Source organism: Eumetopias jubatus, unplaced genomic scaffold (genome assembly GCF_037043125.1).
Source record: "Eumetopias jubatus isolate StellerSeaLion01/CBP00866 unplaced genomic scaffold, mEumJub1_p1.0 scaffold_6, whole genome shotgun sequence".
Taxonomy (NCBI): domain Eukaryota; kingdom Metazoa; phylum Chordata; class Mammalia; order Carnivora; family Otariidae; genus Eumetopias; species Eumetopias jubatus.
The window spans coordinates 115261713-115279476 of record NW_028274812.1 but is presented as its reverse complement, the minus strand read 5'-3'; the positions used below and the strand labels follow the sequence as shown (position 1 = coordinate 115279476).

Below are 17764 nucleotides of genomic sequence, written 5' to 3'. Positions count from 1 at the left end.
ACCTGAGATCAAGACTCACATGCTCCACTGACTGAGCCAGCCAGGCGCCCCCAAACAACTTTTACAGAAGATGCCGTCTGGTGTCGCCCCTTTTGGGATGTATTTCTGAAGAGGAAAGGCAGCCTTGATAGGAGGCAGAAGCAACTTTTAGAAAAGCATAAAGACTGAGCATTTTTTTAAACCTTTTTATATCTTTATTTTTATTTTTTATTTTATTTTTTAAAGTAATCTCTACACCCAACTTGGGGCCTGAACTCACAACCCCAAGATCAAGAGTTGCATGCTCCACCGACTCAGCCAGCCAGGCACACCAAACCTTTTTTTTTTTTTAAGATTTTATTTATTTATTTATTTGAGAGAGAGAATGAGATAGAGAGAGAGCGTGAGAGGGCGTAGGGTCAGAGGGAGAAGCAGACTCCCCGCCGAGCAGGGAGCCCGATGCGGGACTCAATCCCGGGACTCCAGGATCATGACCTGAGCCGAAGGCAGTCGCTTAACCAACTGAGTCACCCAGGTGCCCCGCCCCAAACCTTTTTATATCTTTAATGTGTAAGTTTTTTCTGGGGCACCTGGGTGGCTCAGTTGGTTAAGCATTCAACTCTTGATTTCTGCTCAGGTCATGATCTCAGGGTTGTGAGATCGAACCCCTAAATGGGCTCCATGCTGGGGGTGGAGCCTGCGGAAGATTCTCTCTTTCCTTCTCCCTCTGCCCCTCCCATCCCCCTCTAAAAAGAAATGTAAGTTATTTCTGACAATCACCAGATAATTGTTTGACTCAGCCTTTTACATATACACAAACACACAGACAACATGTCATAAACACAGATACATAAATATGCACACACACAAACCACAACATATACAAACACACCCGAACATTCACATACACAAACACAGATACACAAGCACACACAGTCACATGCAGAAACACATACACGGAAAGCCCTTGTTTGTGAAAATTAATATGGTCAGAAGGCATTTGTAAAACCTACGTCCAGGGGAGAAAATCATAATTCATTTAGGAAAAAAAAAAGTAAGCATTTTTTAATTTTTACTTTATTTATTTATTTATTTTTAAAGATTTTATTTATTTATTTGAGAGAGAGAGAGACAGAGGCAGAGCATGAGCAGGGGTGAGGAGACAGAGGGAGAGGGAGAAGCAGGCTCCCCGCTGAGCAGGGAGCCTGATGTGGGGCTCGATCCCAGGACCCTGAGATCGTGACCTGAGCTGAAGGCAGAGGCTTCACCGACTGAGCCACCCGGGTGCCCCCGTGAGCATCTTTTAAAAGTTTTATTTATTTAAGTAATCTCTATATCCCGTGTAGGGTTCGAACTCACAACCCCAAGATCAAGAGTCACACACTCCTCTGACTGAGCCAGCCAGGTGCCCATATTTAACCGTTTAAACAAGCTCCTATTTTACTAACAACTGGTGAGGGGGTGGCAGGGAAGGAAAAGGACGCTGGGGAGGGTTTCACTGAGCAGCTTACCCACGTGAAAGGCTGTCTCAAGAGTCAGGGGCTGGCTCTCAGAGGCCTTTATTAACCTCTTATTGGGTGGGCCAGTGGATTGGAAAAATCAGCAAAGCATCAGGCCATGGGTGGAGACTGGTGGTTGGGAGAGACCAAAGAAAGGGAAAAGAGAGGGGCTTTGAGGGGCGCCTGGGTGGCTCAGTCGGTTAAGCGTCTGCCTTCAGCTCAGGTCATGATCCCAGAGTCCTGGGATTGAGCCCCACGTTGGGCACCCTGCTCAGCGGAGAGCCTGCTTCTCCCTCCGCCTCTGCCCGTACCCCCTGCTCTCTCTCTCTGTCAAATAAATAAATAAAATCTTAAAAAAGAGAGAGAGAGAGAGAGAGAGAGGGCTTCGAGGGCTGATGATAGTAGCAATTGATGTGGGCAGTTCTGGGAGAAAGGAGGCAGGGGGAATGGGGACCTAAGCCCTGAGAAGAAAGAAGTAAAACAGATGGAAACATTTGACACATCTTGAAACCGGTGGGGAGAAGTGAGCCCAGAATGAAGTCTGTCCTCACGACGTGGCTGCTAGGAGAAACTTGGAGTTATAGGTGATAACAGTGAGGCGGGGAAGATGTTTAGAAATATTTAGTGGTTGTGTGCTTAAGAGCAAACATCTTCCGGGAGCAGCCAACAGAGGTCGTGGGAAAAGGGGAGACCCTCTTCTCTCTGGGGAAGTTTGTGTCTGCTTGCTTCCTCTTGACACTATCCTCCCCCACACAGATCCGCTTCCTTCACCCTGAGGTAGCTCTACTATCCCAGGGGTATCTGCACCTTCTCAGGCTGCCACCCTTCTGTTTCCTCTCCTCTCTTCTCACGGCTCTTTCGGCTACAGCTTAAATGTCTCTTCCTCCAGGAAGACTTCCCTGGCTCTCCATTCTTCAAGAGTTAGGACTCCTCCTATGGCTCCCTGTGCTTCCCTCAGCACCCATCGTATGGGTCCAAAAGGCCCTGAGTGACTCAGCCCTCCTTAGGCTGGGAGCTTTTTGAAAAGCAGGCTGTCTTACTTTCTAGGATACTCTCCAGTTCCTATCTCAGGGCCTGCGACACAGCAGACACTCAGCAAACCTGGTGAAGCAAGGGAGGATGGAAGGCCAGAGATCTTCATGGCCCTGGGGGGGAGGGCGTGGCGGTGACGGCTCTCAGAACATGCCCTTCCCAGGGACACCTGCACTGTTTGGGAAAGGCTTGTTTTAGGCTTGGTGAGGTTGAGCTGCAAGATGAGGTATTTCTAGTGTCAGCAGCTGGTGCAAAGGAAAAGAGGGAAGGAGGGGAGGGTTAAGGAAGCTGAAATTGTATCCTTTGTGAATATTTCCCACCTGTAACTTTCCACAGACTCCAGAGTGAGTGAAAGAAGAAAGGAGGCTGAAGAGCTGTAGGACATTGCCTGTGTCCACCATAATGACCAGGTGGAGCACGGGCGACAGTCGCTCATTCTATTCTGCCGAGGGTCCGTGTCCATTCATTCCACAATTATTGAGCGAGCGCATGCTATGTGCCAGGTGTTGTTCTAGGTGCTGGGAAAACAGCAATGAATAAAATGTGCTTATATTTTGGGGGGTAGAGGAGGTAACTATGTATAGTAAGTCAGGTGATAATATGTGTTATGAAAAAAATAAAGCAGGCAAAGTGGGTTACAGAGGGAGGGAGTGGGGAGGGGCTGGGTTCATAGAGGTTGGTAGGGAGAGCCTCTCCCATGAATTTTGAGCAGATATGTGAAAGAAGCAAGAGAGGAAGCGAGGGGATACCTGGAGTGCGAACATTCCAGACTGAAGGAAAAACAGGCGCAAAGGCCCTGAGGCTGGCATGTGCTGGCTGTGGGGGAGGAACTGCCGGGGAGGCCAGTTTGGCTGGAGCAGAGGGAGGGAGGCAGTCAGAAGGGAGATCAAAGGGATGACAGTGAGCATTTCCAATGTCTGGAGGTCAGGGAGATGAGAAGGGCCAATGAGGCAGGTGGCAAATGGAGAGTGATGGGCCCTCGTGTCCCAAGACCAAAAGAGAGAGCGCTGTTTGCAGGTCAGGGAGGTCAAAAGCCATGGAGCAGTCTGGCACTCTAGAGAAAGCTGAGTTCAGGACTGGGCAATGTGGAGACCACCTTACCAAGAGCAGACTCGGTGGAGCGGAGCACCGGGTTCTAGAGAGAACGGGAAGCTGGGATGGGGAGGCCGACAGACAGACAATACTTTGAGGAGTCCTAGTGTAGAGGGGCGCACAGCCTTGTATCTGATCATCTGAAGCTTCCTGGCATCAGGTAACTCTTAGCTGAGCTGATTCTTGGAACTCTGCTTCCCTCTCCATCTCTTCTCTACACCGGTCTCTGGTCTCCCAACCTCCCCACCAGTACCCCAGCTGAGAAGGGGGATTAGAGCCTGAAGTCAGCCCATGTTTTATTTTTTGTTTCTGGTACCAGTCAAGGCATGCCTTGTGAGACTAGGGCGGGGACGCATACTGTTGGTCCTCAGTCATCAGCTTGAGGCTCCCTAAATCCCTCATCAGCCACCCCTAGAGGATCTGGTTGGGAAGGCAAACAGCGCTAAGCAAAAGCTTATTGCTGACTGACATCTGGTGGTCATTTTAGGAACTGGCCTGGGTCCAAATCTGGGACTTGCAGGGTGGTGCGAAGAGTTGAATGAATTGTTAGAATAGCAACAGGCGCTTATCTAGTGTTTGGTAAAAGTGGGCTACTGTCATTATGCTCGCGGTTTGGAGGAGTGTGGTTAAAATAAATGTGTCCCTTGACTTCACTTCCAACAGTTTTTGAATGAAAAGGAAATATCCTAAAAGGAGGTCCCTCTTTTTTTTTTTTATCTTGGTAAAGATAAGAGCGCTTCAGGGAACCAAGTAGGATATTGTGTATACAGTCAGATGATCTAGATTCAAATCCTGCTTTTGCTACTGTGTGACCTCAATCAAATCACTTAAGTGCCCCGAGTCTCCGTTTCACCAAGCCACAAAATGGGAGCATTAGAATTAAAACGACATCAGGTAGTGAATATCAAGAGCTCTCAGTAAAAGATGCTCTCCTTTAGTTAATAGTAGATGGTATCATCTCTCAACATGTATACACAATATCCTACTTGGTTTCCTGAAGCGCTCTTATCTTTACCAAGATAAAAAAAAAAAAAAAGAGGGACCTCCGTTTAGGATATTTCCTTTTCATTCAAAAACTGTTGGAAGTGAAGTCAAGGGACTCATTGTTTGCTCTAACGTAGTGGTTTTCAGGGCACCTGGCTGGCTTCGTTGGAAGAGAGTGCGAACCTTGATCTCAGGGTCATGGGTTCTAGCCCCACATTCGGTGGAGAGATTACTAAAAAATAATGAATAAACTTAAAAAATAAATAAAATAGTGGTTCTCAACTGGAGGCAATTTTGTCCTCCCAGGGAACAGTTAGCAACGTCTGGAGATATTTTTGGTTGTCACAAGGGTGAGGGGGTGCTCCTGGCGTCCAGTGGGTAGAGGTCACAGATGCTGCTAAACATCCTCTAATGCAGGGAACAGCCCCTACAGGACAGAATTATCCCATCCAAAATGTCAATAGTCCTTAAACTGAAAAAAATCCTGGAGCTTTCTTAAATGCGGATCTTCTTGCCATGTTATGGACCAATAGGACCATACCTATTGGAAAAGTATGAGAGTGCAGAGTGATATATGAAACTGGAAAGGGATTCCTTGTACAATTATACGCAGGAGCAAAATGAGGCTCCAGATGACTGTGCTCTCCAATATGGTAGCCGTGAGCCAGCCACATGTGGTTACTGAAATTGAAATCACTTAAAATGGAAAAAAAGTTTTTTATTGATCCCTGGGTTGTAATAGCCACCTTCCAAGTGTTCTGTAGCTATAGGTGACTAGTGGACAGCACAGATGCAGAACATTTTCACCGGCACAGAAAGTTCTACAGGACAAGCATTGCTCCACAAGGGCTCAGCAGAACCAGGCATTGGTGGGACAATCCCCAAAAGAAAAAATGAGAAACTAAGGATTTCCGGGGGGGGGGTGATCATGAGAAATAACAGCATACACCCATGAGCTGATTAAGTAAGAACAAAGGAGGTATATAATAAAAGGCGAAAACAGGTCACAAACATATGCATAGTAACTGATCCAGGCAACCCACCCTCCCCCAAGAATACTCTTCAGTGCATAGAACTCAAGAACCCTAAGAAGGTAAGCAGAATCAACAGAAGGCAGGCTAGGGAGAAGGGGAACTATTGCTGGGGAGCACCTCTCTTTCTCGTCTTCCTGGCATGGTTCAGTTCGACCTGTGGTACAACGTTCCCATCCCAACAGGGGGCCACGAATCGACCGTACTGATGGAGGAATGCCCACGGCGGCCTATTTTACTTAAGATCTTGGGGTCCTTGTAAAGGATGTAGGTATGCTTGGTGAGGAAAGGCAGACAGAGGAAGTGCAAGAGCATACGGGAGATTTGGAAGATCAAGTACAGGTAACTCAGCTCCTTGAACTGCTCTTTGATGATCCCGTTGATGAGCACGACCATGGAGAAACTGATGAGCTCATAGGCGATGATCCACATGCCGTAGCACAGCAGCCCCACGTACTTGTTCCAGTGGATGCAGTAGAGAAGCAACAGGCTGAACATGATGGTGATGGTGGATAAGACAATGCTGATGCTCTTCTTGTGGGTCATCACCCAAGACACTACCTCAGATTCGGTTTCCTTGTAGATGTTGACTTTGTCCTCATAGCCAATGGCTGTAATGTGGTTCAGGTCAAAGATGAGGAACTGGATGGTGTTGAGGACAGAGAAGATGCCCACCACAAGGCAGAACGTCCTGTTGTTCATTTTATACGTGTTTTACCACAGCATCCGCTGCAGGGAAAAAAAAATGGAGATGCATCACAAGATGGTAGAGTTAGCCCTTGACAAATTCCTCGAGCCACTGCTGTAAATGGGAGAGCTAAGAGTAAATTGGTATATGGATAGGCAAGGGGCCCAGGTTCAAGGGTTCAAGGGACATGGCATCTGGCCCCGGCTCTGACCTAATGAACTATAGGTGACCACGTCATTGGCAAGTGAGGACCTCATTGGCCCAGGACTCTCCTTAGGTAGCTCCCAGCTCTGCTATTTCAGGGGCAGCTGTGCTTTAAAGTGGCAAAAAGTGTGTTTCTGTTGGTGCCTGGCTGGTGGGAATTAGGAAGCTCCTATATCTAGAATGATGATGGAGTCAGTTCTGGATTCTTCTCTGGGATATTTGTCTCTCTGAAGTCAGAAAACTAGCATGGGGGCGCCTGGGTGGCTCAGTCGTTAAGCATCTGCCTTCGGCTCGGGTCATGATCCCAGGGTCCTGGGATCGAGCCCCACATCGGGCTCCCTGCTCAGCGGGGAGTCTGCTTCTCCCTCTCCCACTCCCCCTGCTTGTGTTCCCTCTCTCGCTGTGTCTCTCTCTGTCAAATAAATAAATAAAATCTTTTTTTTTTTAAAGAAAACTAGCATGGCTCCTCAAGGGCCATCCCTGAATTTTTTTTTTTTTTTTTTTGTCAGTAGCAATTGTTTTACTGTGGCAAAATATACATAACATAAATTTGTACCATTTTAGTCCAGTGGCATTAAGTACCTTCACACTGTTGTGCAACCATCCCCACCAACCATCTCCAGATTTTTTTATATTCCCCAAGAAAAACATCCTGTACCTATCAAATGCTAACTCCCTGCGCCCCTCCCCCCAGCCCTTGTTCACCACCATTCTACCTTCTGTCTCCACAAATTTCACTACTCTCGGTACCTCATCTAAGTGCAGTCATACAGTATTTGTCCTTTTGTGCCCAGCTTCTTTCATTTAGCATAATATTTTTCAAGTTCATCCCAAATAACTCTTTGAAAGATTTATTTACTTATGGGGGGGTGCACAAGTGGGGGGAGGGGCAGAGGGAAAGACTCTTTGAGCAGACTCCCCGCTGAGTGCAGAGCCTGACACAGGGCTCCATCCCACGACCCCTGAGATCAGCACCTGAGCCAAACCCAACAATAGGACGCTTAACTGACTGAGACACCCAGGCTGTCCCCAATATCCTTATACCTCACTCCCCACTATCGTTGCAACTCTGTGTGACTCCAGAGTTCAGTCCTTGATACACAGACCTCTTGCTGCACTTCGGGCTCTGGTGGCTCCCAGGTCGGGGGAGGGGGAAGGGAAGAAGCCGTGAGTTGGCTGGCAGAGAGCTGCATTGAACCTCCCCTGTTCCCACCAAGCAAACCGCACTGTGTCCCTGCTCCCAGAGCACCTTCCAGAGCAGCCACATTCCACGGTATACTCTCCTGCACCACTCAAAAAGAGGGCCCCAAACCACACAGGCTTATTCCTTGGTTTAAGACTGTTTTGCAGATTTCAAGCCATTGTATTTACAAATCCCATTGGCTCTTTGTTCTTGCTGCCCCAGCCTTGGTTTTAGCCTTTAATGCCACCCTCCTGGTCACTGTAAAAACTGCCTCACTTCTCTTTCTGCCTCCAGCCATGTTCCTCTGGTGCATTCTAGTCACTCAGCACTCACTCAGCAGACATCTACTGAGCATTGACTATGTGCTGGATACTGAGCGTGGTACTAGAAATGCACAGAGAAACGTCCTGGTGAGGAAGCTAGACAAAAACAACAAAAAAAGCAAATGAAGTGTTTTTAACTTTTTTTTTTTTAAGGAAAAGAACATTTACAATGCATTGTGATAAATGCCGTGGAGCAGGTGGTCCAATGCCCTCAAGATGTAGCAAGATCTAATCCAGAATCACTATCTTGTACACCTGAAACTAATAGAACACTATGTTAATTAAGTGGAATTAAATGACAAACTTAAAAAAAAAAGATCTGATCCAGAATGAGAATCAGGAGGCTTTCTGGTGGAGGCAATCATCAAGTTTGTGTCTTAGAGGATGTGGCCAATAACTGGGTAGAAAAGGGAGGGACTTCACCTCTGGCAAAGTGGACAATACCCAGGTAGGCACAGGGACAGGCAAAAGCCATTTGGGAAACAGCAAATTTGGTGTGGCTTGAGCCGAGGGGTGGGCTACAGGGGATGGCAGGGGCCAGAAAAGAGAGGGAACTTACCTGCCATTTGGAAGTTTCTCTGGAAGGCAATGAGAGACCTGGAAGGGTCTTACGGATGTGTGTGTGATGATCTGATTTGTGTTTTAGAAAAATCTTTCTTTGCTAGTTTGGGGACCATGGGTCAGAAAGGAGGCTGGAATGGAGGTAGGCAGAGCAGTCGAGAGACTTAAAGGAAATGGTGAAGCAAGCCAACATGAGGTGTTGGGGGGTTGCATTTGGGGCCTGGGGTTGTGCGAGGAGTCTGGGATGAGCACCTGGGTAAAGGTTGGCCCATTCAATGAGATGGGGAGCACACTTAGGATGGGGGTGGGAAAGATGAGGAGGAGGTAGGTTTGTGTTCCCCTGGGACATCCAAATAGACGTGTCTATTATGAAGTCACCTCCATCAACCTGGAACTCAGAAAGAAATCTGAGCGTTTCTGAAATACAGCTTTGCTGGATACAGGATTCTTGGTTAACAGTGTTTGGGAGGGGGCAATATTTTGAATATGTTATCTCACCACCATCTGGCCTCCATTGTTTCTGCTGAGAAATCAGCTGCTAATCTTACTGGGATTCCCTTATAAGCGTTGAGTCATTTTTCTCTTGCTGCTTTCAAGATGTTCTCCTTATCTTTGACTTGAGCATTTACTATGCAGTGTCTGTGATCTCTTTGAATTTATCCTAATTGGAATTCTTTGAGCTTCCTGGGTGTGTAGGTTAGTGTTTTTCAATAAATTTGAGAAGTTTTCAGGCATTATTTCTTTAAATATTTTTTCTGTTCTTTTCTCTCTCTTTTTTTAGAGAGAGAGAGAGAGAGAGCGTGCGCGTGCGTCCATGAGCACGAGAGCGGGGGGGGGGGCGGGGAGGGGCAGAGGAAGAGAGAGAATCTTAAGCAGATTCCACACTGAGCACAGAGCCCAATGTGGGGTCTGATTCCTTGACCCAGAGATCATGACCTGAGCCGAAACCAAGAGTTGGACACTTAACTGACTGTGCCACCCAGGCGCCCCGAGAGAGAGAATCTTAAGCAGGCTCCATGCCCATTGTGGACCCTGATGCGGGCCTCCATCTCATTACCCATGGATCACGACCTGAATTGAAATTAAGAGTCAGTCACTTAACACTGCTGAGCCACCCAGGCGCCCCTCTCCTGCCCTTCTAATACCACCATTATGCATATGTTGGTTGGTATGATTCTCACATTTTCTGAGGCTCTGCTTATTTTTCTTCACATTTTTTTCTCTCTGTTCTTCAGATTGCATAATCTCTAGCAGCTATGTTCAGGTTCACTAATTTTTTCTTCTGTCAGTTAAAATCTACTCCTGAACCTCTCTAGAGAATTTTTTCACTTCAGTTATTGTACTTTTCAACTCCAGAATTTCCGTTTGGTTCTTTTTTTTTTTTTTAAGATTATTTATTTATTTATTTATTCGTCAGAGAGAGAGAGAGAGAGAGAGAGACCGAGCACAAGCAGGGGGAGCAGCTGGCAGAGGGAGAAGCAGTCTCCCTGCTCAGCAGGGACTTGATCCCAGGACCCTGGGATCATGATCTGAGCCTAAGGCAGACACTTAACTGACTGAGCCACCCAGAAGTCCCCATTTGGTTCTTTTTTATAACTTTTATCTCTTTTATTGATATTTATTGATATTCTCTATTTGATGTGACATTGCCATCATATTTTTCCTTTACTCCTTTAATCATGGTTTTCTTTAGTTCTTTAAACATATTTATAATGGCTACTTTGAAGACTTTTTCTGTTAAATCTGATATCTTGTCACTCTCACAGGGAATTTCTATTCCCTGATTTTTTTTTCTGATATATGAGTCAAACTTTCCCGTTTCTTTACTTGTCTTATATTCTTTCATTTTTGTTAGAAACTGGACATTTTGGACAATATATTATAGCCATTCTAGGTGAGGGAACACCTGCCACCCTCCACTAGGCTTGTTATTTGCATCTTGTTTAGTGACAGGCTGGATTATTTTGGTAAATGATATTCTTCTCCCTTGCACCTCAACACCCCAAAAGGTGAAGCTTTTTTTTTTTAAAGTAATCTCTACACCCAACGTGGGACTCAGACTTAAACCCCAAGATCAAGAGTCACACGCTCTACTGACTGAGCCAGCCAGGCGCCCCATGGTGTGAAGCTTCTGATGCTGCTTGTCAGGGAGGTGCAGCTTAGGGTGTGCCCACAGTCACTCTAGGACGGAGTGGTTTTGGAAGAACTCTTTCCCTCTTTTCCTAATCATACCTCAGCTGTTAAGGTTTACTAATCACTGGCTGATTGCTCCATTGTTTTCAATAATGCCCTAGGACATAAATTGCTCTACAGCTGAATCCAATCAAATTCAGGCTCCTTTGAAGGAATAGTTTCAGAAGTCAGTGTTTGATATTTTTTCTGACCCCAGGAGGGTTTCTCCTAGTTATTTCTTTCTCCAGTTCTCTACTGAAAACTAGCTAGCCTACAGTTTAGCCTGTATCTTCATTGGATTTACACATCTCCTACCAAGTGCCTTTTGCCACAGTCTTTACTGTTTTACTTATTTATTTATTTATTTATTTATTTATTTATTTACATTTGACAGAGAGAGACACCGCGAGAGAGGGAACACAAGCAGGGGGAGTGGGAAAGGGAGAAGTAGGCTTCCTGTGGAGTAGGGAGCCCATGTGGGGCTCGATCCCAGGACCCTGGGATCAACGATCCGAGCTGAAGGCAGACACCCAGTGACTGAGCCACCTAGGCGCCCCGTCTTTACTGTTTTAAAGAGTGTCTTTAGATTTAAACCTCTCCATGCTCTGTTGTAAATGAATCCAGTTCCTTTGGGAAGAGATTATGAAAAATCTGTTTTATGGCTTACTTCTCCCCTGTCCCAGACAAAATCTTTGAGCCACAGCTCTGGAACTGCGAGTGGGGACAATTATGTGCTTCTGTCTTAGTGACATTCCTGCATTAGGAGCTGAGTGCTCTGTTCAGGAGGGAAGAGATCTGGATAAACAAACTGTGGTATACACATACAATGGAATATTACTCAGCCTTAAAAAGGAAGAAAATTCTGACCCATGCTACAACATGGATGAACCTTGAGGAAATTATGCTAAGTGAAATAAGCCAGTCAAAAAAGGACAAAGGTTGTTTGATTCCCCTTACATGAGATAGCTAGAGTAGTCAAGTCATAGAGACAGAAAGTAGAATGTTGGTTGCCAGGGACTGGTGGGAGAGAGGATGGGGAGCTATTGCTTAATGGTTATAGAGTTTCAGTTTTGCAAGATAAAAAGAGTGCTGGAGATCTGTTGCACAACAATGTGAATGGACATAACATTATTTAACTCTACACTTAAAAATGGTTATGATGGTAAATTTTATGTTATGTGTATTTTACTACAATTTAAAAAATTAAAATTATTTAAATCTTAAGAAATGAAAACGTAAAAATCTTTTCCAGGTATAGAAAAGACGAAAGAATTAATCATCAACAGATCTGCACTACAAAAAAATGTTAAAGGAAGTCCTGGCGGAAGAAAAATGATACCTGTAGAAATCTGGATCTATACAAAGGAACGAATAACCCTGGGAATGGTAACAATATGGGTAAATATAAAAATGAAAATAAAGATCTTTTCCTTGTTATTTAAAGCTCCTTGAAAGACAATTTAAGCAAAGATAATAACAATATATGATGAGGTTTTAAAACTAAAATGTATAATGATAAGCACAAATAAGAGAGGAAAACTGGAAGTAGAGTTATAAGGTTCTTATACTATATGTGAAGAGGCTTTGTATCACTGAAGGTAGACTGTGGTAAGTTAAAGCTCTTTACCATAAACTCTTAAACAACCACTAAAATGCACAACAAAGAATTACACATAGATATAAGTTGGCAAAGGAGATAAGATGAAGCCATAGAAACATCAAATTAATCCAAAAGAAGGTTAAAAAAAAAGAGGAAAAAGAAACAGAGAATAGATGGGACAAAAATAAAACAAATAACAAGATGGCCACTAAATGTAAAAGATCTAAATACTCCAACAAAAAAGTAGAGGTTGTTAGATTGGATTAAAAAGGAAGACCCGGGGATACCTGGCTGGCTCAGTCAGTAGAGTATGCAAACCACCCCCCCTTTTTAAAAAGATTTTATTTATTTATTTGACGGAGAGAGAGAAAGATCACAAGTAGTCAGAGCAGCAGGCAGAGGGAGAGGGAGAAGCAGGCTCCCCGCTGAGCAAGGAGCCCAATGCAGGGCTCAATCCCAGAAGCCTGGGATGATGACCTGAGCCCAAGCCAGATGCTTGATGGACTGAGCCACAAAGGCACCCTGAGTATGCAACTCTTGATTGCAGCGCTGTGAGTTCGAGGCCATGTTGCAATTAGAGTTTACTTTAAAAAAAGCTAAAAAAATAAATAAATAAAAAGAAATACCCAACTACATACTGCCTATAGTTAGCATACTTTATATATAAAGACATAAACTGGCTGAAAAAAAAAAAAGAGGTGGGAAAAGATATACTATGTCAATACAAATCAAAAGAATACTGGAGTGGCTGCTTTAATATCAAATAAAGAAAATTTCAGGGCAAAGAATAATCTCAGCGATAAAGAAGGTCATTTCATAATGATAAAAGGGTCAATTCATCAGAAGGATATAACAATTCTAAACATTTATATACCACTAATAGAGCTTCAAAATATATGAGGCAAAAACTGATAGAATTATAAAGAGAATTAGACAAATCCATAATTATAATCAGAGATTTCAATACATCTCTTTCAGTAATTAATAGAACAAGTAGACAGAAAGTTAGAAAAGATATTAAAAGATTTGAACAATATTATCAACCAACTTGATCTAATTGACATTTGGAGAACATTTCACCCGACAATAGCAGAATAAATATTCTTTCCAGGAGCACATGGAACATTTATCAAGATAGAACATATTCTGGGCCATAAAACTATTTTCAATAAATTTAAAATTATTCAAATCATAAATGTATGTTCTCTTATACTGAAATTAAGTTAGAAATAATTAACAGCAAACTTTCTGGAAAATCCTCAAATATTGAAACAAAGTAGCACATTTATAAATAACCCATAGATCAAAGAAAAAAATCAAAAGGAAACTAGAAAATATTTTTAACTGACTACAAATGAAATACAGCATAAAAAATTTGTGTGAAGCCATTAAGGTAGCACTTGGGGGAAATTTTATAGTACCAAGTGCCTGTCTTACAAAATAAGTAAGGTCTTCAATTAATGACCTCAGCTTCTACTTTAAGAAAAGTATAAAAAGAAGAAAAAATTAAATTCAAACTAAGTAGAAGAAGGAAAAGAATAAAGATCACAGTGGAAATCAATGAGACATAAGACATAAGGAAGAGATAAAAATCAATGAAACCAAAAGCTGGTGTCATTAAAAACTTAAAACCTCTAGTCAGGCTGATCAGAAAAAGAAAAAGAGAAAAAAATTAACAATATCAGGAATGAGAGCAGTGACTTCACTGCACATTCCACAGATGTTAAAAGGATAATAAGGGAATATTATGAACAGCTTTATGGCAATAAACTTGACAACTTAGACAAAACGGGCAAATTAAAAGACACAAACTAGGGGCACCTGGGTGACTCAGTCAATTAAGCGTCTGCCTTCGGCTCAGGTCGTGATCCCAGGGTCCTGGGATGGAGCCCCGTGTTGCCCTCCCTGCTCAGCGGGGAGTCTGCTTCTCCCTCTGCCCCTCCCCTGACTGGTGCTCTCTCTCTGTCAAATAAATATAATCTTAAAAAAAAAGAAAGACGCAAACTTCTAAAGCTTACTCAAGAAGAAATAGATAACCCCAGTAACCCTTATATCTTTTTTTTAATTGAATTTGTAGTTTAATACCTCCCACAAAGAAAATTCCAGGTCCAGATGACTTCACTGCTGAATCCCACCAAGCATTTAAGGAAGAAATAAATATCAATTGTACATAAACTCTTAAAGAAAATTGAAAAGGAAGAAATACTCCTTTCTATGAAGTAAGCATTACTCTGATACCAGAATCTGATGAAGACATAAGAAAACTACAGACAAATATCCCCTACGAACACAGATTCAAAAATTCTAAACAAAATTGAACAAATCTAATTCCACAATACATAAAAAAGATTATACAGCATGACCAAGTAGAGTTTATTCCAGGAATGTTCATGTTTGGTTTATTTATTTTTTATTTTTTAAAGGCTTTTTTTTTTTTAAAGATTTAATTTATTTATTTGACAGAGAGCACAAGCATGGGGAGCGGCAGGGAGAGGGAGAAGCAGGCTCCCCATTGAGCAGAGAGCCCGACGTGGGGCCCAATCCCAGAACCCCGGGATCATGACCTGAGCCAAAGGCAGACGCTTCACCAACTGAGCCACCCAGGCGTCCCTGAATCTTTTTTTTTTAAAAGATTTTATTTATTTATTTTAGAGAGAGAGAGGGCACGTGTGAGCAGGGGAAGGAGCAGAGAGAGAGGTAAAAGCAGACTCCGTGCTGAGCACACAGAGGCTGACACGCGAGGGGGGCTCGATCCTATGACCCTGAGATCATGACCTGAGCCGAAATCAAGAGTCAGACGCTTAACAGACTGAGCCATGTACTGACCCCCACAACATGGATGAATCTTAAAGGTATTAGTCTGAGTGAAAGAATCCAGACCAAAAAAGAGTGCATACTATATGATTCCATCTTTGTAAAATTCTAGAAAATGCAAACTAATATATAATGACAGCAAATCAGTGCCCTTGAGATGGTGGGGGGGGGTGTGCAAGAAGGGGAGGGGGCAGGTATTAAGAGGAAACTTTTGGGGGAGATATGTTTAGGAATTCAGTTGTGATGGTTTTACTGGGATATACTTACATCAAAACTTATCAAATTATGTATTTTAAACATATGCAATTTACTATATGTTAATTATACATATAGTAAAGAAAGCTATTAAATAAAGAAACACTTAACATAAGGCCTAATGGGGCACCTGGGTGGCTCAGTCGGTAGAGCGTCGGGTCATGGTCTCAGGGTCCTGGGATTGAGCCCCGCATCAGGCTCCCTGCTCAGCGGGGACCCTGCTTCTCCCTCCCACTCTGCCCCCCTTGTGCTTGCTCTCTCTCTCTCTCTCTCTCTCTGGTGCTCTCTCTCTCTCTCACACACATAAGTGGATAAAATCTCAAAAAGATATGCCTAATGTTTGAAGTAGAAATTTGCTCAATTTGTCTTCCATCCTGGCTCAAACTTCTTCTGACAGTTTCTGAAACTGAATGCAAAGTGATGTTTGTTGATCTATGGTAATGTGTGGTCTTGTGCTGTCTTATATGACTGGCTTATTAAGTCATCAACAGTGATTTCGTTTCTTCCACTAAACTGCAAAATCCTCAAGGTCAGACCTTGTACCTTGTACTCTTTTGTATCCTCCCATGAAGTCTAGCATAGTGACAGACATAGAAAAGTTTAGCACATACCTTTTGGTGAACCAAGTGCATTTTGCGCTCTCTGACAAATCTGGGGGAGGGGGAACTCAAGACAGAAAATGAAGGATGATTTTCTCTATTTTTTTATTCTTCTACTTATCTGGAATATAGCATAGAGGACAGAGGGAGAAAGACCATGGCACAAACCTACCCCAAGGCACCACCTGTACCCCTCATACCATAGCTACCTGAGATATAGATACAGATCTGCCTGTCCCAGGGTTGAATTAGAGAGCTGTGGGTGGAAAGCTGATGTGAAGACAAGCACCAAGGTGAAAGGATTGCTGCAAGTCAGCTTCGTTTCATTCCCTTGCTGTCTTTATGTTGACCTCTAAGGTGGTGCTGATTGACAAAGGAAGGAGGAACTCAAGGAGCGCTTGAAATAGAACCATTGTCCTTTTACCAAACACCTTCAGTGAGCAGGTGGTCCCAGTTGTGATTATAATGACATTTCTCTCCACGTTCCCTCCCAAAAGGTGGCAGTAGGGGCTCTATAGCCGAACAGATCAGCAAAAGTGAAAGAGATGGAGCTACAACTACCATCAGAACCTGGGATTTTTGCCTGTGGAGGGGAGAGACAAGGGTAAACATTATCCACTATAGTGGCGGGTAAAGTTGATGATCTTTGATTTCCTTCGTGGGAACTCTCCATTGCCTGTAGAAATACGTCTGTTGTAGGAGATTATATTGCCCTGGGTTTGACTTTTATAGATTATGTGGGCATAGGAGATGATATAGAACATCCAGAAACAGTGCATGAATATACGGGACAGCAAGCCAAACCAGCGCACGACCCTGACCTCTTCAATGACAGAGTCATTGTTGGTAAGGATTTGAACTACAATGTTTACAATTTCATAGAAAATGATCCAGATGATGTAGATCACCAAGCCCCGGTATATTTGGGCATATACCGAGTATAGGAGGAAGCAGCTGATGATGATGGTAATGAAAGACAGGAAGAAGACAACATTGGAAGTCCAGCAGATGATGAACTGCTTTACCAGGACACCTGCGCTCTTGGTCTGTACGTAATTCTCAATGCAGTCGTTGCTCTTTATGTACTTCTGTTCGAAGATGAGGTACATGTTGGTGGCCATGATGGTGAAGACCCCTGATAACACGGTGCCCATCCTGGCAGTCATCCCAAACCAGTGCTGCTGTCTCATGCTAGAGACCTCCCGTGAAGACAAACAGGATGCAGGACAATCCTGGTTCCTGCCAACGTGGTAAATGATCAGGGTTTCTGCTCCCCGCACCAAGATCCACCCTGGGAAACCAATAGAGAGAGAGATGGAAACCAGGAAATAACAGCTTTGGGAAGACATTAGACTCTAAAATCACCTGGGAGTGGGAGTGGGGAGGAGGGAGGATGCAGTCTGGGGCTGGTGGCCAGAAGCAGATAAATGAGAGAAGTGGTTCCCAGCCCTGGCTTCGAACTCGAATCACTGCAAGTACCCATGCTCAGGCTCCACCCCAGACCAATGAGAACATTCTCTCAGTTCGACCTAGAGATCGGTATTTTTCAAAACTTTCTAGTGATTTCCATACGTAGCTGTAGCCCGTCTTGGAAAACCCGGAGTAGAAAAGGTAGTTTAATTATGCTCTTATCTTTCCCGGCATTGCCTTAGGCAACCATTCCTGCCCCTGAAGGGGGGAAATTGGCCACACTTGCCAGACCTTGAGGGCAGGTGTCTCAGGAGAAAAATCAGCAGTACAATAGCCCT

The 17764-nt window shown here is 43.9% G+C and overlaps 2 protein-coding genes across 2 annotated transcripts; both read right to left on the bottom strand.

Annotated features, from left to right (window-relative positions):
- Window positions 1–5764: 5764 nt before the first annotated feature.
- On the bottom strand, window positions 5765–6319 carry TMEM217B (transmembrane protein 217B). The gene has a single exon (XM_088024366.1). It carries the CDS (start codon window positions 6317–6319, stop codon window positions 5765–5767), a length of 555 nt encoding a protein of 184 aa, XP_087880492.1.
- Window positions 6320–16627: 10308 nt separating this feature from the next.
- Window positions 16628–17206, bottom strand: TMEM217 (transmembrane protein 217). The gene has a single exon (XM_028120465.1). It carries the CDS (start codon window positions 17204–17206, stop codon window positions 16628–16630), a length of 579 nt encoding a protein of 192 aa, XP_027976266.1.
- Window positions 17207–17764: the final 558 nt, after the last annotated feature.

Coding starts and splice junctions, on each gene's coding strand:
- TMEM217 (XM_028120465.1), bottom strand. CDS start 17,206: ATGAGACAGCAGCACTGGTTTGGGATGACTGCCAGGATGGGCACCGTG.
- TMEM217B (XM_088024366.1), bottom strand. CDS start 6,319: ATGAACAACAGGACGTTCTGCCTTGTGGTGGGCATCTTCTCTGTCCTC.